General features: G+C 30.3%; 4 protein-coding genes across 4 annotated transcripts; 3 read left to right on the plus strand and 1 right to left on the minus strand.

The window, feature by feature from the left end:
• Nucleotides 1-936: 936 nt before the first annotated feature.
• LOC129907189 (activity-regulated cytoskeleton associated protein 1-like) lies at nucleotides 937-3323 on the plus strand. The gene has a single exon (XM_055983286.1). It carries the CDS (start codon nucleotides 1110-1112, stop codon nucleotides 1854-1856), a length of 747 nt encoding a protein of 248 aa, XP_055839261.1. The 5' UTR covers nucleotides 937-1109; the 3' UTR covers nucleotides 1857-3323.
• A 5361-nt stretch (nucleotides 3324-8684) lies between these two features.
• Nucleotides 8685-15453, plus strand: LOC129907177 (general transcription factor IIH subunit 1). Its single transcript, XM_055983266.1, has 7 exons — nucleotides 8685-8823; nucleotides 9097-9367; nucleotides 12205-12543; nucleotides 13783-14222; nucleotides 14285-14813; nucleotides 14883-15058; nucleotides 15124-15453. Exons 2-7 carry the CDS (start codon nucleotides 9214-9216, stop codon nucleotides 15247-15249), a joined length of 1764 nt encoding a protein of 587 aa, XP_055839241.1. The 5' UTR covers nucleotides 8685-8823; nucleotides 9097-9213; the 3' UTR covers nucleotides 15250-15453.
• Nucleotides 15454-18302: 2849 nt separating this feature from the next.
• On the plus strand, nucleotides 18303-21645 carry LOC129907194 (uncharacterized). Its single transcript, XM_055983291.1, has 5 exons — nucleotides 18303-18607; nucleotides 20884-20937; nucleotides 21003-21119; nucleotides 21183-21339; nucleotides 21407-21645. Exons 1-5 carry the CDS (start codon nucleotides 18563-18565, stop codon nucleotides 21619-21621), a joined length of 588 nt encoding a protein of 195 aa, XP_055839266.1. The 5' UTR covers nucleotides 18303-18562; the 3' UTR covers nucleotides 21622-21645.
• A 1914-nt stretch (nucleotides 21646-23559) lies between these two features.
• LOC129907174 (alpha-latrotoxin-Lg1a-like) lies at nucleotides 23560-26380 on the minus strand. The gene is made up of 2 exons (XM_055983262.1): nucleotides 26238-26380; nucleotides 23560-26171 (listed from the first exon to the last, which is right to left on the minus strand). Exon 2 carries the CDS (start codon nucleotides 26025-26027, stop codon nucleotides 23730-23732), a length of 2298 nt encoding a protein of 765 aa, XP_055839237.1. The 5' UTR covers nucleotides 26028-26171; nucleotides 26238-26380; the 3' UTR covers nucleotides 23560-23729.
• Between the last annotated feature and the right edge of the window lie 342 nt (nucleotides 26381-26722).

Here is a 26722-nt window from a genome sequence, read left to right on the forward strand (position 1 = left end):
ATTAGTTGAACTTATCCCTTGTACCTATATCCATTGTGAATACGTTTTTGTGAAAAAAACTTGTTCTTATGAAAAAAAATATTGCGTATACGCTACAGTTACCCATTTTTTTTTTAAATATTATAACCGGTACAATTGATACATATTTTCGTCCGTAGAAACCTTCTAAATACTACCTAGGCTGTAGATAAAGCATACTCTTACCTAACTCTTAGCATGCTACCTACATATATTCTAATAAGTACCTACTCGCAGTTACCTACAACAAAAACCAAGTTTTTTTTTCAACAAAAACTAACATTATATAAAAAATATTTTTTCGTATATTTTCTATTCATTATCTGATGACGTCATTTCTGAAACAAAAAATTAAATTTATTGGTTTCGGGTGCACATAAACAGTAAACATATTTTCGGCTAATAAATAAGAAGCGATTTTATCTCCAGCAAGCATCAGGGTTGCCAAAAACACAATTCTCAGATTTTACGCACAAAATAAGACAAAAGAAGATGAGCATTTAGTTAGGTGATAAATGATTAGTCTAGGTAGAATCTACTCTAGCTCTTCCCGTGTAACATACCTACAACCATTTAATTAATTGAAATTCTTGAAACATGAAACAGTAATTTCGAAAAATACAATATTGTTTAGAGTAACAGAAAAAAATAACAAATTCCAATAAAAAAAAACTATTGTTCTGATAACAAACAAGATAGCATGCATGCAACCCTAAAAATAGAGGCGTTTTACGGGAATTCCGTCACCATCAGCATTATCATCATCTATTTTTTTTTTTTTTTCTAACAAAGCTTTTTTTTCCTCCACTATGTACAATAATACATAACAATAAACAAACACACAATCATGATTTCACCACTATACCAAATACACTTAAAACACCAAAAACCAAAACCATATAAAAGCCGTATGAACGGAATTCTTCAGCAGTCTCTACTCAATCGAGCACTCACTCGCATCGTATTCAAACAAACGACAGACATTCGCCAGACACATTGGCTTTGTTCTGACTCATCAAAGTGAATTTGTATCTAAATTATTTTAAGTTGTTTCTATAAAAAAAAAACAAAAAAACCATAAAAGTGCAAACATGTCAGTAGTCCAAATGACCACAGAACAACTTCAACAGTTGATTGAAGCCGTCCGAGTTGCAGCTGTAGCTGGCAATCCAGCAGCTACCGCAGCAGCAGCACCCGCCCCTTCAAAAGGTAGCTTTACCAATTGCAGTTCCCGTTTCGGGGGACAACGTGACCACGATGCTGTCGAGCAGTTCATCACATCAATGGAAACCTACAAAGAAATCGAACACATTAATGATGAAGACGCATTACGTGGCATATCCTTGCTATTCTACGGACTTGCTTCCACATGGTGGCAAGGAGTCAAGAGGGAAGCAAAAACTTGGCCCGATGCTATTGAGCTTATTCGTAGCCATTTTTCACCAACCAAACCAGCTTATCAGATCTACATGGAGATCTTTCAGTCTAGCCAAGACGCTGGCACTGCTATAGACACATTTGTGTGTCAGAAGCGGGCTTTGTTGGCACAATTGCCTGAAGGCCGCCACAATGAAGAGACTGAGATCGACTTGATTTATGGATTGTTACATGTCAATTATCGCAAACACATTGCTCGTCATGATGTCAAGACATTCCGAGATCTGTTGGAGAAGGGTCGAATTATTGAGCATAATAATACTGAAGCTTTCGAGGCTCCAGGACCAAAACCATCAACAGAAAGGAGTAGCGGCGGTGGTAGTAATAGATGTTCTCATTGCAACTACAGAGGACATACAGTCGAAAACTGCCGCAAGAAGAAGTCAACTGAAGATCATTAAAAACCTGAGGTCATCAACACTTGGTATAATTTATTGTAGGTTATATTATTTAAGTAGTTTGTTCTATTTTAAGACAATTTGCACTCTTGGCTTTTCAAAATGGCATCTCGGTAAACCATTTCGTTGGGGAGTTTGGAGGATTTTCCAAAACTAACTTAGTTTTGGAGAGTTTTTCTAAAAACCTTGTGAAATGAGTGTTTTCATGGGATCCATTTTTGATTTCGCCAAAAAACTTATATTTAATTAATTTGTGCTACGCCTTATCTAGGATAGCCCATCTAGATTTAAAATCTAGAAATACTTAGGGTTTCTACTGCTGAAACTCTTACATTGTCAAGAATTATTAGCCGAAAGGCTCAACTTTCGCCGTAAGGCAAAACTCGCCGAAAGGCACAATTGTGGAACGTACAAACCCGAGTATGGAGTGGAATCTATTGAAAGATTGGAATCGTGCTATGAGTTTTTCGAGAAATAATGAACTGTGTGGAATTGGATAAAGTAGTTTGGAGACATAAATGATTCAGTACTTTGTACATACTGATTTATTTTTGAACTCCTGACTTCGTTATTTGTTCCTTTTGAATTTGTGTTATTATTCCCAGTTTTGCTTATGGCATTTTTAAATAATTAAATATAAATTTATATTTATATATTTTTATGTATAATTATTTATTAATTTTGAAGCCTATCTTGATGTAGACATCTACAAAGTATTCACCCCCTTTTGCACATTTGACTTGAAACTCATCGAACTTTGAAGGTAGGATTTGTGGCATTTTTATTGAGAAACCTTGGTTTTTCAGTGCAAATACTAGATATCCAAGCCTTAAGATTGTGAGTTTGATTTTGGGTGTACAAAAGGGTTCCGGAGACCTAGTCTCCAAAACCCTATTGCTTTTTGAAATTCTCTATCGTCTTGAGGTTGAAAAATCTTTAGGATACTTTTAGTCCGATGAAAGCAATAGTTGTTCAAAATGTCAGATTTTAATGAGAAAGTTTAAATGGAACTCGGATTATGTCTTTAAACGTTTTTATTTGAAATCTTTACTTTCTGAATGATTTTTGTTGAATTTGTCTAAAAGTTGTCCTTTAAATTTTTCACGTTCTCAAAAATGTATATTTGAGAAATTCTAAAAGTGGTAAAAAAATCTTTTTATGCTTTGCATAAAATACTTTTATCGTTAATCGATAAATCAATTAAAACAAATCAAACCAAATCAACTTTTTGTACTTTATTGTACATAAAACTGAATTTTAAATTTTGAATTTATTGTAATTCAATATTTGCATATATTATAAAAACATTCGCCAGTAATTTGGCTTTGTTAACGACTCTTTGTAGTCAATTTTGTTGTGTTAAACACAACAACAAACATTTTCTGGCTTTAGACGCCAGCAGGCATTAATAATTTTTATACGAAACAACAACAAACATCACTTTGAATATGAGAATACGATTTATAAATATAAACAGAAATTATTTTAAGAACATTAATTAATTATTTCAAAACCAAATTATATTGTTAATTAAAATTTTGAATATATTTTTTTAAAGAAAAATGTAATGAATAATAATAATTGTTTAATTCTTATAGAATAATTTTTGGAACTCAATTGTAATTTTTATTTTTTTGTTTTTTGTATTATATTTTTTTTGTTTTTATTTCATTATAAATGTATATAATAAAAAAACGCTTTATAATTTTATAAAAAAATGAAAAAATTTTGTCTTTTTATTCACATAAATATTGTGCTGGCTTGGTGGTTTTCCTCTCGATTTTTTGGATTTTGGATTTTTTGTAGGAGGTTGGCTAGATATTTAAAAATTAATAGAATTTTCAAGAAAGTTGTGAATAAGTTAAACAATTGCTATAGGTAACTATAGTGTTCAGAATTTTCTTGTTGGTTTTATGTAGAAGAAGAAGCAAGGTTTTTAAAACGAATAACTATTATAAATAAATTGCACGACTGGGGTCGCACGTACTTGCTCTTATGCTTAAAGTAACTATAATGTTAAAGCTTTTTATTCAAGAAATTTAAAATTCGATATTTTGAAGAAATTTCATAGTATAAAAAAATTAAATCTGTTTTTATAATTAATTAAACTCCGTTTTAAATTATCTTAAAAAAAAAAACAAATATGCCATTTTATTTCTTGTATAAAAAGGTATTTTTAGAAAAAAAATTTCGAAAATTGTAGGAGCCGTTTTTTAAAAAAATAATTTTTTATATATAAAATTTTTTTAACATTTTTCAAAAAAAAGTTGGTATGCCATTTTGAAGAAATAATTAATTTACACATAAAAACTAAATTTCAAAATTTTTCATTGATCCGTTTTCAAAAAATTGATTTTTCAAAAAAAAATTTTGAAATATTTTTTAAAAAACCAAAAATGCGTTTTTTGAAAATTTTCTAAAATTTTAATATTATCTTTACTTACACACTTTTGTATAAAAATTTTCATTTAAATCGGGTTAATGTTGTACGAGATATTCAGAAACGAAAGAAACCGTTCTATGACAGGTACCGTTAATAACGGTACAAAATATATTTTTTTTATTTAAAAAGTTGGCCCTTATGTGTAGTACTACACACAAAAATTTTAATCAAAATCGTTAGAGCCGTTTTTGAAAAAAATTAACTTTTCTATTTCCGTTATATGGCAGGTACCGTTAGTTTTGGTCATAAAAAAAAATTTCAATTTCCCCTCTAGGGAATCACCAAAAAATGCTAACTACCAAGTTTGAAGAAAATCACTTCACTCGTTTAGGCTGCAGCTCCAGATAGAGACAGACGGACAGACAGACAGACAGACAGACAGAATTGCCGGACCCGCTTTTTTGGCATTCTCCATCATCGTAATGTCATGTAAAATTGTTATCTCGAGTTCGATTTTTTTTACGAATCCTAAACTTGCCCTATAGTACCTATATCGCAAGTAAAAATCAGTTCGGTATCGGTTTGAACGATCATAGAATGTTTAAAATAGGCTATTTTTCATGTCAGATTTAATAATAGCAGCAAATACGAAATTTCGCAACAGTCTATATTTTAAGAATCCAAAGAACACTCAATCAAGATCAATTGGTTTCAATATTTTTACTTGCGATATAGGTACTATAGGGCAAGTTTAGGATTCGTAAAAAAAATCGAACTCGAGATAACAATTTTACATGACATTACGATGATGGAGAATGCCAAAAAAGTGGGTCCGGCAATTCTGTCTGTCTGTCTGTCTGTGTGTCTGTCTCTATCTGGAGCTGCAGCCTAAACGAGTGAAGTGATTTTCTTCAAACTTGATAGTTAGCAGTTTTTGGTGATTCCCTAGAGGGGAAATTGAAATTGTTTTTTTATGACCAAAACTAACGGTACCTGCCATATAACGGAAATAGAAAAGTTAATTTTTTTCAAAAACGGCTCTAACGATTTTGATTAAAATTTTTGTGTGTAGTACTACACATAAGGGCCAACTTTTTAAATAAAAAAAATATATTTTGTACCGTTATTAACGGTACCTGTCATAGAACGGTTTCTTTCGTTTCTGAATATCTCGTACAACATTAACCCGATTTAAATGAAAATTTTTATACAAAAGTGTGTAAGTAAAGATAATATTAAAATTTTAGAAAATTTTCAAAAAACGCATTTTTGGTTTTTTTAAAAATATTTCAAAATTTTTTTTTGAAAAATCAATTTTTTGAAAACGGATCAATGAAAAATTTTGAAATTTAGTTTTTATGTGTAAATTAATTATTTCTTCAAAATGGCATACCAACTTTTTTTTTGAAAAATGTTAAAAAATTTGTATATATAAAAAATTATTTTTTTAAAAAACGGCTCCTACAATTTTCGAAAAAAATTTTCTAAAAATACCTTTTTATACAAGAAATAAAATGGCATATTTGTTTTTTTTTAAGATAATTTAAAACGGAGTTTAATTAATTATAAAAACAGATTTAATTTTTTTATACTATGAAATTTCTTCAAAATATCAAATTTTAAATTTCTTGAATAAAAAGCTTTAACATTATAGTTACTTTAAGCATAAGAGCAAGTACGTGCGACCCCAGTCGTGCAATTTATTATATTTGTCACTGAGGCGTATGTGTAACATTTTTTTGTGAAACATTTGCTTTAGAATTCTGTATAAAATCAATGCTAAAAAATGTAGGTACATAAATTAAATGGTAGGAAAATGGAGCTTATTCTGCACCAAAGAAGATTGATATACTCTACTAAACAAATTTAAGGTACGAAAAAGCGCAATGAATTCAGTGAACAAAGTTCTCAGTTTATTTTAGATTTTTATTGAGTGTGTTTTGTTTCATTGCATAAATAAAGTGATCTAAAATTCGTTTTCAAAGAAAAAAATAAATTCATTTCTTTAATAAAGAAGCATTTTTAGAAAAAAAAATTCAAAATCGTTAGAGCCGTTTTTTTAAAAACTAATTTTTTATAAATCATGCTTTGAAACAAAAAATCTTAAACCAAAATTTCAAAAAAAATTCAATGCCCGGTTTTCGAAAATTTGAATTTTCAAAATAAATTTTTTTTTTTTTAAATTCAAAAACTATTTTTTTTCAAAATTTTAATTTTAGCTTATTTTAAAATTCAATAAACGCCTTTGTGTAAAAAATTTCATTTAAATTGAACTTGAAGTTTGGCAGAAGGTACTTACCGTTATAATGAAAAAAAAAAAAAAAAATTCATCAAAAGATTTTTTAATAAGATCGTTGAAACTTTTCCGACATTTTTTACTGTTATTTTTGATTCAAAAATTTTGTTTCCATAAATCCCTCAGAAGGAGTCTTGGTACATACCAAGTTTGATGTTAATCGGTCCATCTGTTTAAGCTTAGTACGCAGCTGAAGCGAAACGAAAAAGTCTCCAAAGTCAACAGCGAACATGTTAACGAAAATAATACCATCGAATATTATGTTCAAGTCAAAATAATAAAAATACAAATAAAAAAAATTCAAGAAAACAACAATTTCTTTAGCTGAATGCATAGGCAAATAATTCAACAACCCAAAGTCCTACAAACTTTTGGTTTTCAGTTATGAATAGAGTCTAAACAGTCCTTTCTTTTGATGCCTCATTCGACGAATTTGGAGAAATTTTTGAAAATTCCGAATTTTTAGACAAGGGGTACCCCTTGGATAATTTTCGAAAACTTTAAAAAAAAAAATTTAATTTTTTTTAAGTGAATGCATAGGCCTGGTCACTGTGATATCATATCTGTAAACCAAAACTTGTTGTGGGACTTTGATCCGAAAATATCTGCTTCCGAATGAAAAAAAAAATATTTCTATTGCAAATATTTCAACAACCCGAACTCCTACTATTCTTAGACAAGGGTTACCCCTTGAATAATTTTCGTGTGTGAATTGCGTTAAAATGTTGGTTTAATTTTCGACCACCATTACGTTTTGACGTTTTGTCAAAAAAGGGATCAACTGCTGTGCGAATTGGGTTAAAATATGTTAAATGGGACTTATTTTGGCACTACTTTCATTCAAATTCCCTCAAGATAAAACAGGAATTACCCTTAAAAATGGTTTTTCTTATGTTTTTCTTATATTAAATTTTTAATTTTAATTTTTATTTTTCAAAAACCAGCTGAAAATATACATATAATGTTAAATATTCTAGTATGAAAATGTAGGATATTCTCAATTTCACATCCTTTTTTTGTTTTTATCAATAAATTCCCACTTCATTACGATAAAAAAGAAATTTTTAATGCAGTCTTCAAACACTTGTTCATAGCATAGTTCATCAGCTGCTAATAAAATAGAAATATAAAAAATAAAAAAACATTTTCAATTTTTCAAGATGAATAATAATTTGAGGAAGTACTTTGTTTTGTATTAATACTTTTACATTTCTTATGTCGTTTTCTATTGACGAATCAGAATGAGATTTGTGAATTTGACAGCTGAAAGGGGGGGTGAAGAGGGGAAATAGTGGACAAATCTCAGATTTCATGATCTATTTGCGTCCTGAGATTCAAAAAAATGACAAAAAAATGAATCTGAGATTCAAGAATCTGATTCTGGATTTTTATCAAGATTCACGCATACAAACACAAGCACTTTCACATACACTCCTCTGTTTGACATTTGTCTGAACATTTGTTGTTGTTTTATTTTTTTTATACGCACAGATTTCGCACACAATTACAAAACTAGATTTCATATTCTATTTGCAGTGGAAAATCTGAGAATTTTACACAAAAATCTCAAAAGTCAATAGAAAACGACATTAAAATATCAACGCCTTATAACAAAAATAATTTCAAATATATCTTGAGAAACGTCAAATTTTAACCACTAGTGTCAAATTTTACCCTGCTCCGCACCTGGGTAAAATTTAACCCATTTTATTCACTACACTAGTGTCAAAATTTAACCAAACGTCAAATTTTAACCAACATTTTAACGCAATACGCGCACGGCCTAATTATAACTACTCAGCCAACTCGCTTCTAGAATACAACTTTCCAACCATAATTTCAGTGTCACAGTACCTTTAAAAATCTACCTTTTCAAAAAAATACTCCATCCCTGAACATATCCCTTTTTTTGACATTTTGTATCTTTGTCGCTCTAGCAACAATTTTTCCCAATTCCATACATTCCACTGACATTTCGAAAACAGCTGATTTTTTGTATCTTTTCATACAAAAAGAGAACGCGCTGGCGCATATTTTCTCTTCTCTTTCACAACAAAACGTATTTTCCTTCATACCTCCCTCATCTCCTTTGTCTAAAAAAAATCAAATTTGTTTATGCATTTCTTCTGGTAGAGGAAAAATTTTCAATTTCGCCTCTTCTTCTTTTTCAATATTCAGTTACTTGAGAAGAGACGCTATGGAAACGTTGCTCTACTACCGTTTGACAGCGCCACTGACATTTCTATCAAATAATATGCATCAATTTGCAAATGGCTGCCCTCCAAATAGAGGTTCGTTTTGATAAGTGCTAAGGGATTTTTATTAATTTTTCCTAATTTATTGTTAATATTTTATTATGAATTTATTTGAAAAATATTAATAAATTATTGGGTTTCTAGTGGATATTGAAATTTTTATGAATGATTTTCTTTTTTATTGGATTTTTGCTAATGTACAAAAAAAATCGTGGTATCTACTACCTCTTTTGTGATTTATGGGAAAAAAAATCTCTTTAATAAACTATCATCGAAAAAGATTTAAAAGTTCCAAATTTTCTTTCATAGGGAAATTATTAAACTGTCAAAACTTGAAATATCCCATCGTCAGAGGTCCTTCAATTAAAATTGTCCCAATTTTTCCCCGTCACGACACGAGCCTTGGTTAAACTTTAGAAAAAAATCATGACTACAAGCAGCGAAGATGTTCTGCTTCAAATGGGCGAAGTGCGCTTCAAAAAGGGCGATGGCACGCTTTACGTAATGAATGAGCGCCTCGCCTGGATGGCCGAACATCGCGATACAGTGGCTGTGTCACATCGATTTGCCGATATAAAAAGTAAGCTTCTTTTATCATTGCTTTGTTCTCTTTAACAAATTCTATCTGAATGTGGGTTAAGTAAATTAGCCCAAAAATTTCATTATTGTGAAATTTTGTCTAGAAAAAAAAACGAGTGTGTATGTGTATTAAGGTGGTCAAAAAAATCGAATTTTTTTTTTTTATTTTTTACTCCAAAAAAATCAATTTGCTAGACACCTCTAGAATATGCACACCAAATATGAGCTCTTTACAGCTATGGACAAAGAAATGGCACACTTGATTTTTCTTACAAAAATTGGATTTATTTGGGACCTTTCAACTTATAGGTATATTTACGGTGACCATATTTCTAAGAGCAAAACCCGGGACAGTTAAAAATTCGTTGGATCGTTTTGAAAATCTCGATTTTTTCAAAAAAAAAAAATTAATTTTTTTAAATGACATTTCATAATTTTTCCTTTTTTGAGGTCTAGATTTATTTTTACGATTTTTATGGAAAATTTTCGGTTAAATCATTTAAACGTTTACAAGGAAGTCAGAAATGAAGAAAACGGTTTTGTGATGGGATCTATTAATAACTTCTAAAAAATATTTTTAATGCTTTTATCCAGAAAATAAGAAAAAATTTTATTTTCCAACCACTGTTTTCTTGTTTTCCTTACAAAGTAATTAAAATTTTGAATACAAAAATCAGGGAATTTGCAAATACGGGACAATCACGGGAAAAAATTTCATAATACGGGACACTTATACGTCCCGGGTTTGTTAAATAAAAACCCAGGACAAGCTATAGAAATACGGGACAGTCCCGGGTAAACCGGGACGGATGGTCACCGTAGGTATATTATAATTTTTATATCAGGGCATGCATTAGCTTAAGGAGATTCATAAGGTTAATAATTATAAATTACTAGCTAAACCCCACCCGCTTCGCTGAGTGCACTTTTAAGAAACATTTAACCTGTTATATCGAACGAATTAAAAAACTCCGTTGGTTAATTTACTACATCGCTTTCATTTGTGATTGTGTCAACCGATTTGTAGGCAAAATATTGTGCATTTATCTCGTTCAAAATTGTTGCATTGATTTTAGAAATATTTTTATTTGTACCAGCCATTATTGCATGTTCACTCAGCCAAGCGTGATTTTTGTAATTTATCTTTATACTTGGAAATACACTTTGAATCAACTCATTTTTTGAATTTACATTACAATAAAAATTGTTTTAAGGTGTAATTCGGCCTTCAGAATCAAGTTGCATTATTCAATTACCAATGTCCAATAACTGCTTAGAAAATTCTGCTGCAGATACATAATCGTTTTGTAACTGCACACGAACATTTGTGGTCAACAAAATCGAAGATTTTAAACAGGCATTTAATTCTTCTGCAGCAGTGCAACTTGGTATAACCGGCAAAGTTTTTCGAAAGTCACATGGTACCGTACAATATTTTTTGATTTCCTCGCAAATCCTTCAAGATGCGATCTAAGGGTTCAAGTGACTTTTTGTGCGCCATTGTGCTCTAATCCCAGACAATAATCTGACACTGTTGCAATACTTTTGCCATTGCCGAAGTTTTTGAAATATTACATGTACCTAGGTGTTTCATTAACCTGCATAGTCAAAGACAATTCCGGACGAAGCCAGAGCCAATGCTTTTTTATTTTCAGATCGTATCGATGCTAAAATTAAAAACGAATTTGTGAAAAAAAATTTACACCAAATGCATTGCTTCTTTTTGAAAGAAATAGTCAAAATAAGCTCCCAACTTATTTCATCAATATTTTGCTTAAAATAAAAGTTTAAAGTACCTATTAAAAATAGCTAAACAAAATTTTTACTGATGGAATTTACAGAAAGCTTTAACAGAACCCTAAGAAATACAAACCACCACTCTGATTGATGACACCTTTCATAATAGTGTCATACACATACTTTTGTTGATCGTTTAAATTCGGCACATTGGTTTGCACAAATATTCTTAATTTATTCAACGCAATTGTATTGCCTTTCACGTAGTATTTCTGATCAAGAACATCTTGGTCTCCACGATTTGGAGCAACCAATCCTAACTGTGCCAATGCTTTATTCGCAATAATCAAACACGTGTCCTCAATGAAGATCAGAGATTGATTGTACATTTTATTTGTGCAGTCCAAATGTGGATTTAATGTCACAAGACGAATAGGCATTGATTTGGATACGAATATCTTCTAAACGGTTAAAGCAATCAATTTGATACTCAGGACTTCTTTGTAGAAAGTAGAAAAGTCCCTTTATGAATACATCTTGTTAACTTAATAAGTACCTAAATTAAAAAATTTTGAAAAATAAAAAAACTTTTTATAATTTTTTTTAATGTTGACCTCGAATATCTTTTAAATGGTTAGATTAATGAAAAAAGTTAATAAGACCTTTTTTGTGGAGCAATCAATTTCCTAAAAAGAATATGTCTTGCGCGTTTGATTATTATAATTTTTTGAATTTTTTACAAAATTAAGAATTTTTAAAGATTTTAGTTAGATAAACGAAAAAAGTGTTGAAGGCCTTTTTTGTAGAGCAATCAATTTCCTACAAGAATATGTAAAGAAATTTGCTAAAAAGTCAATTAATAAAAAATGATTTTTTTTAGTACAAGCTTGATGTAAAAATGGAAAATTGCGAAGTGAGAACCTTCCCATAAATATAAAGAGCTCATATTTGGTGTGTATATTCTAGATGTGTAAAATAAACCTAATTTCTGAACCACCTTAATGTGTATACTCTCTGTTTTTGACCTTCATTTTTTTCAGAATGAATGAAATACATCAAATTGTAGGCATCTACATGAATTCAATTTTTTATTTGTTTTAGTGCAAAAAATCTCACCTGAAGGTAAACCAAAAGTACAACTTCAAGTTGTACTTCACGATGGTAATAGTTCGACATTTCATTTTGTCAATCGCAATGGATTGCAAGCACAGCTTGCCGATCGTGATAAAGTCAAGGAATTGTTGCAACAACTTTTGCCTAATTTTAAAAGAAAAGTCGACAAAGAATTGGAAGAGAAAAATCGAATTTTATCAGAGAATCCAAATTTATTGCAGCTGTATAAGGATTTGGTTATAACACAGGTGTTGACGAGTGAGGAATTTTGGGCGACACATGCTAAGGAGTATACAGAGAAGAAGAATGCTAAAAAACAGGAAATTGGTGAGTATTTGAGTTTTAATGAATTATTTAGTTTTTCTTTCGTTTAGGTACCTACTTGTTCTTCCTCCTCTTTAGTTTTAGTTAATAGAACAAAAAAAAAAAATCGTATCGTATCTCGAAAACTTCTCTTGCTATCAAATTCTCACGAAAATTACTTAATTTTTTGTTACTTTAGGCTATCTCTTCGATCAAAGGCTTCCTTCCTCATCGTTTTAAGTAACCATACTTGTCAGCTTTGTAAATTAAATTATCAATTGCACAATCGGACCTTTTTAATCCTCTAGATATTTCCCGGTTAGACAATAGATCTTCATGGTTAACCTTAATTTTGGCCATTTCTTCCTGGGTCAAGGATTTTCCACCCCACATTTTAAAATGACCAAAAAAATTTTATTATGAAATGGGCATAATGGGTTTAAATTCACTTTCCAACTGTTTTTCTTACTTTTGATTACATTTGATCTCGTTAAACCACATTTTATTGTGAAAATTAAATTTAGCGAATTAAATAAAAATAAAGGGTGTCTAACAATCCAGTAAATACTTGTCTTCTTATTTGTTCAAAAAGTAAAAAATTAATATCCTTTACATTATCTAAAAACGAATAAAATCAACTGCCTTTATAATTATTTCGGTGGGTGTATAAAGCTTGTTGAATGTACAACTTTTAAATTCACAATGAGAAAATTTGTGTTATTAAATTTTCTCCATATAAAATAATTACAAACCATTGCTATAATTTTCAATAAAGTGCAAATCTTATTTTAACCTTCTCGTTATAAAACACCACTAATTGCTTCTTGATGTCAATATCATTGCCAAATTTTTAAAAAACTACTGTTGTCTTGTGATATGCACAAAATTGGTTCAAGTACAATGTTGAAAAGGTTTCTTATTAACACATCGCTTTTCTTAAGTCATTCCCGATATCAAAGGCTTCGATCATGTTCTGACCGACTTTTACGGAGCAAAGAGATTTTTTCATGATAATCTTGTACACGGGAACGAGTTTGGCACTCGTCCACATTAACTATCTCATAATAGGCGACCTTAATAAAATTAATACCCATTTCCTCTCTTGTGGATGGGGCACAATATGCCGAGTTTCCATTCATTGAGTACTCTTTGGATTAATATGCCAAATCAATTTGTGTATGCTCCTGACCAAATCATCTGCCTTTTTATATTTTTGCTAAAACCGTCTTTTTTAAACCATAGTTTTGTTTTGTTTGTTCTCAGGTGTTTCCGGAGCATTTTTAGCCGATATCAAGCCACAAACAGACGGCTGCAATGGCCTCAAATACAATCTCACAGCCGATATCATTCATTGTATATTCAAAACATATCCAGCAGTTAAACGCAAGCACCAGGAAAATGTACCTGGCAAACTATCCGAATCAGAATTCTGGACCAAATTCTTTCAATCGCATTATTTCCATCGTGATCGCATCACAGCAGGGACCAAAGATATTTTTAGTGAATGTGGTAAAATAGACGATCAAGCTTTGAAAGTTGCTGTGCAACAAGGATCTGGTGATCCGCTACTAGATTTGAGGCAATTTGAAGATGTTCCTTTGGAGGAAGGCTTTGGCAGTGTGAGTGGAGATAAACATCTTGTAAATAGTGGCAATATAGTCCATCAAAATATGATTAAACGTTTTAATCAACACTCAATTATGGTAAATATACATGAAGATATAAATATTGAAAGGTTTAGGACTAATTTGATTGGATTTTGAAGGTTCTTCAAACTTGTACCGATGTAGCGAATTCAAATAGCACAACAACCAGTCAAACTACATCATCCAAAACCGACACAAATAAGAATGATTTGGGTTTAAATGGTTTGAGCGAGAAGAAACACAAGAAACCCCAAGCAAACGGAGAGTCGATAGTAGTCAGTAGTCCGGAGAAGCAACCAAAAAAAATGCGAATCATGGAAAAAATTTCCTACGAAGATTTGGGCGATCCGGTGGGCGATGATGAAGTCGACACTGTTGTCCAGAGTTCCAGTAAAAAGTCTCTTATTCTAAATCTAGCCAAAGGCGAGCGTTATATGCACGGACCCGTTCCTATTTCACACCAAGATACCCACGATGATCCGAGAGAGCTCGATGAGACACAATATCAATTGATACGTGTTGCCGAAAGTTGGAGTCACCGAACCCAACAGAGATGTCCTGTGAGTGCTACAGCGGCTGTGAATGCTTTGGGTGAATTAAGTCCTGGAGGGGCATTAATGCGAGGTTTCCAAGAGCAGTCTTTAGCACGTAAGTTACAAAACAAATCGATGGGTAGAATTTTATAGATGTTATCAAGTTTTTTGTGTCTTTAATTAGAACTTGTCCCACCCGATGTGGAAAAGGAACTTAGGCACTTGTATCTATCACTCAGTGAATTGCTGAAACATTTTTGGAGTGCATTTCCTACCACAACACCAGAACTAGAGACCAAAGCTGTTAGAATGCACGAAGCATTGCAACGTTTTAAAATGGCTAAGCTATCTCCATTTGAAGTAAGTTCTTAATTTTTGTTGTAATATTTCTAAGTCATCTTATATTTTATTTTATTTTAATTTAGAATCGTGCAATGCGAGAACTCTCACCACTGGGAGCATCACTAACCCTGCATTTGAATCAGTTGCTGCAATCAGCTGCAGCAAAATTCGCCACATTTCAGGAGAGAAAGATGCGCCAACATCGGTAGCATAATCGGAATAAGCCGTCTACAATCTTGCATTGAAGAAGGAGACCAATTTTTTGTTAGATTTTTTTTTTTATATATAAATATAATTCTTAAATTCTCTCTTGTTTTGTACAATCGTATTTACAAAAAAAAGAAAATAGTAAAAGAAACATAAATTCCAACAACAAAAATTATGTAGAGAATAAAAAGCTTAAATCCGTGTAATTTTGGTTTTTAATTTTGTCAGTTGATATTTGGGGGTATTTTTTAATGCTCGATCATTTTCATAACAGGACTACTCATGACTGAAAAGCGTCAAGACTGACTCGATCTCCAGCCAACCAGGTCCAATTTCGAATCTAACATCGTTGGAGATCACGTTTAAACTAATCATACTATCGGACATGAGGTTTCCGCCTTCTATTCCTTTTCTGCTCCGTTACTCGTCGTTGATGGTGTTTTGGAATTTTTATAGGAAGGAATTTTTTTGTTTGTACAGTGAATTGAGAATTAGATTATTCGGTCCTAGCGAAATAATCCGTCGGAGTGGAAATTATTATATTAAATAAATATACAAATATACAAGCACTACATCCAAAGCGGCATTGACGCCCACCTACCATATACGTGCAATACGACGACTTTTATTTACCTTACGATCATTTTTTTAAAACTGTATTCGTAAAAAGAAGTTGAGCTACAAATAAGAAATGACATTACGATGATAGAGAATGCTAACAAAAAGGGGACACGCAAATCCGTCTGTCTGTTTGCCTGTATAATAGGGTGTGTCAAAGTGCTCAACTATGAAATTTTCAAATGTAATATGTAGCTTTTAAAAGTTGCATTGCTTATCAAAATTAAATTCTGCGTTTACAAGTTTAATTTTTATTAATATCTTTGGCTCGCGGTTAAAATCAAACTTAGACAATTTTTTTTTTCTTTAGAATTTCTAAAACAAGCAGAAACAATACTTTGCTGTCGGAAATTAGAAGTTTTTCAAAGCCAATTTCTTGTTATAAATAAAGGGAATCTTTCGATTCACGTGAATCGAATAGCAGAATAGGGCCGTATGTACAGGGCCCCTGGGAAATAGGGGTCCCAAAGATACAGAGCGCAAGACGTGTGTTTCTGTGCGCCTATAACTACGTGCGACCAGTCGTGCATTTTATTTTTAAAATCTGAATTTTTAGTACAAAAGCATTTATTTAGCTTTAATATAAATTTAATACAAAATTAAATTCTGAAAAAAATGTTTGGATGTAAATTGAACAATCATGTTTTCGAAAATGGGGCATTCAATTTTTTTCTTTAATTTTTATTTTAGATTTTGAATGATAGTTTCACCAAAATGGCATACCAAAACCAATATTATTTATGTTTGTTTTCAAGAAAATTTGTATAAAAAATTAGTACCTAATTAAAAAATGGCTCTAGCTATTTTGATTTTTTGTTTCTAAAAATGAATTTTATGAAAGAAATTAAATTACATGCTGTTATTAAATTACATGCTGAGCTAAAATAACTGTTTTCCTTTAAAGAATGAATGTCATCTTCATACATTTTCTAAATTTGCATATAAAAATTCTTCGTAGTTGAACAATAGATTACAAGGCTATCTCAAGACCATATTTAACATTTTCAAAACGATAAAAAAACAAGGGGTGCTATTATAGCACGTAACTTGGAACTTCACTCCATTCAATCTAATTTGGTGGTGTCAATAGCTGCGTTCCTTTGGGAATATTTATCTACTGCTTAGTACTTAAAGCTGCTTTGAACTCCTTTTTAAATACGGCAAAAGTAGGTTCAAGTACTTAGCAGTGCCTACATAAATGTTCCCAAAGGAACCCAGCTCATATAAGTAACTTGAATTCGTTTATTTTTTTACTGAATGTAATTTAATTTAAAAACTTTATTTATTTATTTATTTAGTAGATTGCAATAAATTAAATACTTCTTTTAGGTACCTACTTTAATTTGCCGTTAAGGATTTGTCTTGTTTGGAAGCGAGTTTTGTCTTATAGCCTACTATAGATTATTTAAAAATGTATTCGAAATTAAATATTTCATGTCGACTGACAATATTTTTCTTTTCCAAGTTCTAAAAAACAATTTGTAATTATTAATAAATTTGTATGGAAAAATCATCTTATGTCAACATAAGAAGGTATTTTGTAACGAATTTGTGATTTTAGAATGGTAGTGTGTAGAAACATTGGTATAGAAAGATGCTGATAAAAAAGGATTCAAAGAATACAAATTACATATAAAAGGATTCACAAAAAAACTAATCAATTTTATTTAAATCGACTTTAATGGAACATATACGATAAAAAAAATTGCTGAAATAATTTTGTTATTTTTATTGTTTTTTTTTTTTTAAACATTAAATATTATTATCATAGTTCACTAAGAGACAGTATACCCCTGAAAAAAAAAAAATGCATCTCAAACGCTCTTTTAAAATTCGCAAGTTATCATGTTGCTTTTAGACGAAATTTCTAATGGAGTGAAATTGGGCGTATTTATGCATTCAAATTTGCTTGTTAAAAGCTACCCGTTTAGAAGTCTTTGTTATGTTTTTATTAATTCTAACTAGTATTTTGCAAGTTCCATAATAAAAAAATCATACAAAATCATACTTTAAAAGTTAGATTAGATTAGGTGTTAAATTTTGACTCTAAAATTAATAATGTTTTTTTAATGTTTCGGAAACTTAAGTTCGCAGTAGCATGTTTATTAGATATATCCTTCAACAAAGTACTAATGTAGGTAACAAAAAAGTTAACTCTTTTTGAAAAATAATAAATTTAACCTTTATAATTATTGTGTGTTCATTGAAACACCTAATTAAGAATTTTACCCTGATCTAAAAACAAAAGCATATACATATTCCACAAAACCGGGGAATAACCTTTGCTTATCCATGCGCGTGTTTTTAAAATTGATTTGAACTCTAAAACAAAAACAAACAAATTCTCGAAATGAAAAAAACAAAAAAAAAAAAATCTGGCCATCTGATAGTGCCACACAATTACACCTTCAACATTTCATACATAACTCATCATCAGAATCTAATGACAATATGGCTCTAGGTCATAATGATTTAAACTTAATTAGTTTTAGTCTCATTGCATGTAACTAAAACTCGTGTTAAAAAAAAAGTCTTTTTTCAATAACCTTCAGTTTCGAACCAAAATCATGCTTTGTTGGACAAAACAATAGTTCTAGATTTTGCGTATAAAAGTATCACCATTCTTCGAATTGAAATTAAATTCAATTGTGTGCTTTTACATTACAAAAGTTGTTCTATACCAAGTCGAAGTTTACAATGTTGAACAAGGCTTTATTTGTTGCCATATCCGTGTTGTGTTTTGTGAGTTTTTTTTTGTTTATATTTTTATATTTTTGAGTGTAAAAAACAAAATTTACGTGATGGAAAAACCTAGTTAACAAGAACTTTTTGTTTTATTTTGACCCATAGGCCTATCGTTAGTTTTTTTTTTTAATTCATTGTTAAAAAAAAGGATATTCATGCAGAAGCTACGATTTTAAGAGTGAAACAGTGAAATTTGACTTCAAAAAAGGATGCCTTAAGATTGTGCAAATCCATTATTTCTTTAAAAAATGTTTCAATTTTTTTTATAATGTTGTTTGGTCTTCTATAAAAACTTAATTTTTTAACCAATACAAAAAAAAAAAATTACAATTACAAATTGAACGAGCACCAAGAGGATACATATACATATATTTCCCTCAGAATGTCTCCCTCCTTTGAAAATTTAATTTTATGTAGGATCCTTGTTTCTCACCAATTTTTTTGCTGTTGACAATCTGATAGATCATTCATTTATCAGAGATGAAATTAAAAGGAAATTGTAAGGTCACTATGGTGTATGTGTAATTTTTTTTTTGTAGAACATTTTTAAATTGTTCATGTATTTTTAAAAAATTAAACAGAAGAATAGATCTATAATTTGTCATGCGAATTATGCAAATTGAATGCAGCACTTATAAGTTTGTGAGAAAAATAATTTCAATTTCAAATTTTTAATAACAAATCTATTATAAACAAGATGAATCTTAGAGTGACGATGACAACATCTCCTTATTATTGCTAAAATAAATAAACCTTTAAGAGGGTTTCATTACACAATACAAATTTTAAAATAACTATATCGAAAATGCATCTATTTGTTATTATGTATTTTGACAATTAATCGCAGGTAACATGTGTTGCAAATTTTTTGAAAACTAAGTCGAAAAATTAATGCGAAAAAACTGGGGTAATTACGGCATACGTTCGTTAACGAATGGTTGCTAAGTGTCCCTATCGTGTTCTAATAATTAAATAAAGACAGAAATAGTCAAAACGTTAACGTATGATCGTAATCGTGTGCCATAATTCGACCCCTGGGTCCCGAAAGTACGTCTGTCCATCTTACTGTTTGTCAGAATGTATGTCGGTCTCTATAAGTAGCTAAAGCCTAAACTTCAAACTTGGTTTTTGGAACCAGTACAGTGGGGTTTTTGGAATTAATTTTTTTGGACCACAAATAACGGTGCTTACCTGTCATATACCAATTTTGAAAAAGTGTTTACGCAGATGAAAAATAAGGGAATAAGAGTTTATGTTCAACATAAACTATTTAAGTTTCGATTCAGCAAATGGCCCTTAGAACATAAATTTATTTAAATATTTATACAAATAGGTTTACAACAATAAATATATGTACAAGTTGTGTTCATAAAAAAAGCAGTGCTCCTCAAATAAAACAAAAATAATATTATCAACGTTATAATATATTTCAAAAAACTTTAAATAACAAATTAAAGTATTTTATTAATATAACCAGAAAAAATTAAGATTGATTTTTTACCGTTGCTTTTGTCACAGATACATATATTTTAAAAATTTTTGGTTGTTCACAAAAATAGCAGTGCATAGCATTGTACTGCATCTATGAGGCAAAAATTAATAAAAAATTATTGAAAGTTGTATGAAAGTGTAATAATTATTTAAGATTACCATTAATACTTTGTGGAATAACCCGTTATTTTAATGACTGGAATGCATTTTCGTGAGAAGACCAAAAAATGCATCAAACAATCCACGATATACACCGTGAAAACGGTGAAGCATGGCGGAGCGAAACTGATGCTTTTCATACAATAGGGTTGAGCCTATTTATCCCATTAAGGTCCATCAGGGGCATAATGGAGTACGTAAAAATTCTCGAGGAGGTTATGTTACCCTATGCTAAAGAGGAAATGTCTTTGGTTTGGGTGTACCGACAAGATTATGGCTCAAAGAATACTTCGAAAGGGGCAAAATGATGGTTTCAGGAGAAAAAGGTATGCGCTATGGAGTTGCCCGTACAATCCAACGACCCTTATCCCTTTGAAAACTTGTGGGGGAATGTAAAGAATGAGGTCCATGAATTGTGTTAGGTAGTGCGAGATTCGTGGATTTCAATACCAGTCGAGAGGTGTCAAAACTAAACAAACTCTATGCAACGAAAATGCATTCCAGTCATTAAAATAAAAAGTATTAATGTTAATCTTACAATGCGTCATACTTCTTCGGAAAACTTTTATTATATACATAAATACTAACTTAAATAAATATCTTATATTTTAATTTTTTTTCAGAACGTGTCCCTAGCCGAGTTTAACTGTTCCGATCCTCCAATTTTTCCTAAATATGTGGGTTAAAAAATCCTTTTTAATAAAAAAATAATTATTTTAAATTGCTGAATTTATTATTTTAGGACATTGGTAAATGTTGTCGGGTACCACACATCGATTTAGGATCTGCACCACAAAAATGTATTAAAGAAATCGATGCTATCAAAACTCTTGCCGATTTGCCAGCTTTTGCTCATGTGGTAAAATTCATTAAATCATTAATTTTAATTAAAAAAAAAATATTAAATTCAATTTTCTTTCAGTGCTATCCTGAATGCATTTATCGTTATTCCGGAGTACTTCAAAATGGTGAAGTTGAAATGGAAAGTGTACAGAAATTCCTTCGAAATAGTGTTCATGGTGGTGATCAGGATATTGTACCAGTAATAATGAATTCATTTGAAAGTTGTATGAAAAATAGTAAGTTTTAATTTATAAATACACTTGTATTGTACTAATTGTTTTTAATTTACATACAATTTTTCAGTTAGAGAACAAATGAATGCAATTAAAGTGAAAATGTATGCCAAATTACCTGATGGTTGTAGTCCATATTCGAGCATGATTTGGGGATGTGTCAATACCGATACATTTATAAATTGTCCCGAAAAAATGTGGAAAAATGAAAAAGAATGTAATTTGGTGAAGAATTTTGTAAAACAATGTAATCCATTGCCTCATGTTCCTTTACCGGCTTATTAGAGTTTTATTTAATTTGCCATAATATTAAATTAAAATATAAGAAATAAAAATTAAAATAAATTTAACAAGGCTATTTTTAATTCCATGTGAATAAGATTGTGCCCAATAAAATTGGATATCACTTTTCCTCTATTATGCCATCCAGGATTCAGGTGAAAAATTGTTCACGTTCCGAAAAGAGTTTTTCCTTCTTCAAGGAAATAGAGAGAAACTCTACAATTTTTGTTTTTCTTTAGTAAATGGTACCTACTTACTTATCGATTTAGAATGCCTATGCCATTTCTACTTAGGACGGCCAGAGTTTCGGGCAGTGTAGCGGGTTTCTGTTTTCTTAGGAGCGTTGCTCAGCGACTAAAATGGCAGATGTCAAAAAATTCATTTTTCAAAATCGTTGCAGAATGGGTGGAAAGAATGCAGCCGCTCAACGGGCTATCAATACCTATTCATTTAATAACGAAATAATACATATAAAAATATCGTCTTTTCATTAAGTTTTTTTTATTTTCGTTCTAAAACAAAGAATAACAGAAGAATGTGAGTTTTTAAAATTTTAGTTTTTTTTTTTATTTTAGATAACGTTAATGAATTCCATTCATATCGGAAAAATTCTACGATTCCTGAAAAAAAGATTCAGAAAATCCGATCGTGGAGACGATTTGTCTGAAATTTTCCATTACGGACGGATTCCGTGATTGTTTTTTCGAGAATCGGAGCAAATTTCCGATACGAATGGAATTCGTGATAATCCCGATTCATACAATTTTTATATTTTACACTGGTTGACTGACAACCCCCGACGACAAAAAGTTGAACCTAGCCGAAAAATCGGAGAATATAAATGAATTCTTTCAATTTGAAATTAAATATGATCTCGGTAAAATATAAAAATTGTAAAAGCTTGACCAGATCTTTTAAACGACCCGTCAGTACGGTTTTCTTAGGAGGAGTTCCAATGCGAATCTAATGGCTATAATCTCTCCGAAAATTAGAGCCCATCTTTGAACCGTTTCGGCGAAAGTAAAACTGTCGCACTTGATGTTTCTAAGGCATTAGATAGAGTATGGCAATCAATCTTTCTTATTCAAAATGTATAAATGTATATGCTTATGGTTTCCACGATTCTCTGATCACTGATCATAAAGATCTATCTTTCAATCAAATCGTTTGAAATAATCTAGTATAGACGAAATTAATGCTGGGGTTCCACAAGGTTCCGTCTAGTCACCAAGATTTTTTCTTGTTTGCATCAATGATTTTTTAAATTCCGATCTTGACTAGAATTTCCAATGGGGAATTATTAGCCACGTGGAATTTAATGCTTTAAAAACTCATTGCTTCCTCGTGTCTCTTAAACGGAACATACCCACACAACCCAATTTAATAAGTGGGATTTGCATAAAGGAAACCGAAATGCTTTCCAGTGCTCTGAATATTGAAAATATTCGCTTCGAACTAAATAATTGACTATAGCTGAGCCAAAAGGAGAATTGTGTTTGACCGGTTTGTATGGTTTGTTTGTTCATCTGTGACATTATATCTCCTTAACTACTTATCGCAATTCTATGAATGAGGTATAATTGGAAGCACTTTGCTTGTCCACTGGTCAGTGGCTATGTAACATCGTATAACATCGAATATGGCGCCTTCTAGATACAAAACTCATAAACATTTGTTTTCATTTTGTTTAATGTTTTTAATACAGCTCCAGTATCTAAATACTTTATCGCGAAATTAAAAGCCCAACATAATTAAAATAAGAAAGTTCAAAAACTAAAACTTCACTTCTCATCTAAAATTGTATGATGTTCATTTGATAGCTTTTTCAATCACATGTTAACTAATTTTTTTCCAGGAATTGAGTTCCAATTTCTTAACTTTTTTTTTCGAAATAAAACAACAAATTGATTTATTTAAAGTACGAGTAAGAAACAGAGTAAACATTTATTAATTTTTCCATTTGACATTAATTTACTAACTTTGATAAATAAACAAAAATACTATTCCAAAATGATACAAAATTACTTTTCAACATTTTTACTCCAACCCTTTTATTAAAAATAAATTAATTATAGGTAATTTAATTTTAACTTCATTTTTATAAATACTTTTTAGCATTCTAATAATTTATTCATAAAACAAGTATGCTTATTTGCTATAGCTACAGAATATTGCAATAATGTTTGCCCTTTATTATTACGAGCATTTGTCACAGCTAAATAATCATCATGCTTTAGTTTCTTTAATTTCTTAATAATTTCTTCATTACCAATTTTTGCATTTTCAAATGCATCTTCAATTAATTTAAACAATTTATTAATATTTTGATTTTGCGAAAGTTCAATTGGCATTTTACCATTTGCATTTTTAAGATTATAAATTGCACCATTTTTTAATAATGATTTTACAACATCTAAAAAACCATTTTCACTTGCAATATGTAATGGTGTAGCCCCATCACTAGTTGTTTGTTTATTAATAAAATTATTTAATTCATCATGATTAACGCTTTGTAATGAAAATTCAACCAACATACTATCACCATTGCAAGCAGCTATATGCAGTAATGTTTCATTTTTATTAGTAATTTGATTAACTTTTGATCCATTTTTTTGTAAAGACTTGACACTTTCAATGCTTTCACTTTTAACAGCCTGGTAAATTGGTGTATTTTCATCAGTCTTTTTTAAGTTTTCAATGTCACTGTCAATTTCTAAACCAGACTCTAATCTATGATTAATTGTTTCTAAAGACTTTTTCAAAGGCATATCAATATGAAGTTTAACCATTTCTATAAACGATCTTACAACGCTCCTTGACTCATTGTGCAATAACTCATAATATTTAGTTCCTTGCCCTTTGGAAACGAAGCATTCACCAACACATAAATCAGAATACCCTTTCGTTATATGTTTTGGATCAAATTCTAGGTTAAGTAGAAAATTGCTTACGGAATCTAAATTTGTATCATCTATTAATCCAGGTGGACAATCTGTGTACACCTTAACTACTTTATGTACATTTCCTAGATAATAAGAACCTTCCTTTAGACTTAAATAACGACAAACATTATTCCTTTTTTCTCCCCCATTTGGATGCGACATATTCGTTAACTTTGGCAGATACAATTTAGAAAATTTGAAATGTATATTAATAGCACTTTTAAGCTTCTTAAGTTGCTCCAATTTAAATTCAGGACTTATTATAGATTGAACTTCTTGATCTGATGATTCTGTAAGCATTTTTAACAATTTAGCTGCAATAGTTTTATTTTTATTAGTTACAGCAACTTGCAGTAATGTATTTTCCTGATTATTTCGGGCATTTGTTATAGCTAGAAATTCTTCGCGTTCTATTTTGCTAAGCTTATTGATAGCTTCAACATTACCATTTTGTATATCTTTAAATAATTCTTCCATAGATTTCAATAATTTAGTAACTTGTTGATTTTGAGAAAGATCAAGCGGTGTTTTACCTTCCTTATTCTTTATGTTATAAATTGCACCATGCTTTAATAAGGTCTTTACAACTTCGAAAAAGCCATTTTTAGATGCAACATGAAGTGATGTAGTACCACCGGAAGTTGTTTTAGCATTAATAAAGTTATTTAGTTCACTAAGACTTATGTGTTTTAATAAAATTTCTACAACTTCATTAAAACCTTTCAAAGAAGCTATATGCAATGGTGTATTACCTTTGTTGGTAGTTTGAACAAGTTTTGCTTCCTTTTTTAACAAGAAATTTATTATATCTTCATTGCCATTGTAAACAGCCCGATGTAATGGTGATATTCCATCAGAATTTTGGAAGTTAACATCTATAACATTTTTGAAACAATTTTCAACTTCAATAAGATTATCATTTTCTATGGCTTTCATTAACTTTTCAAAACGAGCCAACGCCAACGGTAATATATGATTAATTGATTCTAGAAATCTTTTTACAGGAATGTCAATATTAAGTTCAACAATTTTCAAAAATGATACTACACTTTTCATCGTATCACTGTGCAATAATTCATAATATTTTTTTCCTTGCCCTTTGGAAACGAAACATTCAGTTTGTCCACCGTAAGCTTCATCTGTATATCCTGATGTCATATGTTTTCGATCAAATTCCAAATCAATTAGACAGTCATTAACGGATTTTATATTTTTGTTTTTTATCGAACCAGGTATGTATTCTTTATATAGCTTCACTAAATCCCATGCATTTCCTATGTAATAAGAACCTTCCTTTACAGATTTCCAAGGACTCCAATTTTTTTCTGATCCATTTAGGTTCGCTTTTGCCCCTAACATAGGACGATAAAGGTCAGCAAAGTCGATATGTATCTCGGCAACGCGTTTAAGCTTCTCCAATTGATCCAATTCACATTGAGGACCAAAGTCTAATTGAGCTTGATTCATTTTTGCTTATTTTATTAGATACCAGACTTGTAATTAAGGTATTAAAGGTACTTTGATTAATTTGTTTCAAAAAAAATTAAGATCTTAGGTTTTGCAGTATCTATAGGTCCACTTTTTGTTTGATGTTTTAATGTGTCCTTAATGCTTAAATAAAATATTGCATTTTTTAGACTTTTTCTGATTATAAGGTTTATGAAATTAAAAAATTACCTTAAATCATTTATACATATGTTTTGAATACGAATTTATTGTCAGTTGCTGTCTAACGTAAAACTTTAGTCTTTATCAATTCGAAACAACACCGAAGTAAATGGGTTCTGAAATAGTTGGGAACTGAAATGAAATACATTAAAATAATATTAATAATTTGCATTTATGTTAAATACTAATTTTAATTATAAACAACTAGAATATTAATACCTACAGTTGTTAAGAATTTTTTAAGTAACTAATTTAAAATATAATAAATAAATATGACTGGGGTCGCTCGTATTTGCTTTAATGGTAAAAGTGGCTATAAATGTTAAAGTTTAAGTTTTATTTTTTTTTAATTTTAATTTAATTATCATTAATTTAATAAGAAAAAAGTATTACAAATTGTTTTTTTTTTAAATAACGAAAACACTTTTTTTAAATTAACTTCATTTCCAAACTAAGTATGCCTTTTAATTTCTTGTATATAACAAAGAATTTTT

The sequence above is a fragment of the Episyrphus balteatus genome, chromosome 1, assembly GCF_945859705.1.
Source record: "Episyrphus balteatus chromosome 1, idEpiBalt1.1, whole genome shotgun sequence".
Lineage (NCBI taxonomy): Eukaryota > Metazoa > Arthropoda > Insecta > Diptera > Syrphidae > Episyrphus > Episyrphus balteatus.

Coding starts and splice junctions, on each gene's coding strand:
- LOC129907189 (XM_055983286.1), top strand. CDS start 1,110: ATGTCAGTAGTCCAAATGACCACAGAACAACTTCAACAGTTGATTGAA.
- LOC129907174 (XM_055983262.1), bottom strand. CDS start 26,027: ATGAATCAAGCTCAATTAGACTTTGGTCCTCAATGTGAATTGGATCAA.
- LOC129907194 (XM_055983291.1), top strand. CDS start 18,563: ATGTTGAACAAGGCTTTATTTGTTGCCATATCCGTGTTGTGTTTT. Junction 21,120..21,182: donor TGCCAGCTTTTGCTCATGTG/GTAAAATTCATT, acceptor ATTTTCTTTCAG/TGCTATCCTGAATGCATTTA. Junction 21,340..21,406: donor TGAAAGTTGTATGAAAAATA/GTAAGTTTTAAT, acceptor ACAATTTTTCAG/TTAGAGAACAAATGAATGCA.
- LOC129907177 (XM_055983266.1), top strand. CDS start 9,214: ATGACTACAAGCAGCGAAGATGTTCTGCTTCAAATGGGCGAAGTGCGC. Junction 14,223..14,284: donor TTAATCAACACTCAATTATG/GTAAATATACAT, acceptor TGGATTTTGAAG/GTTCTTCAAACTTGTACCGA. Junction 15,059..15,123: donor CTAAGCTATCTCCATTTGAA/GTAAGTTCTTAA, acceptor ATTTTAATTTAG/AATCGTGCAATGCGAGAACT.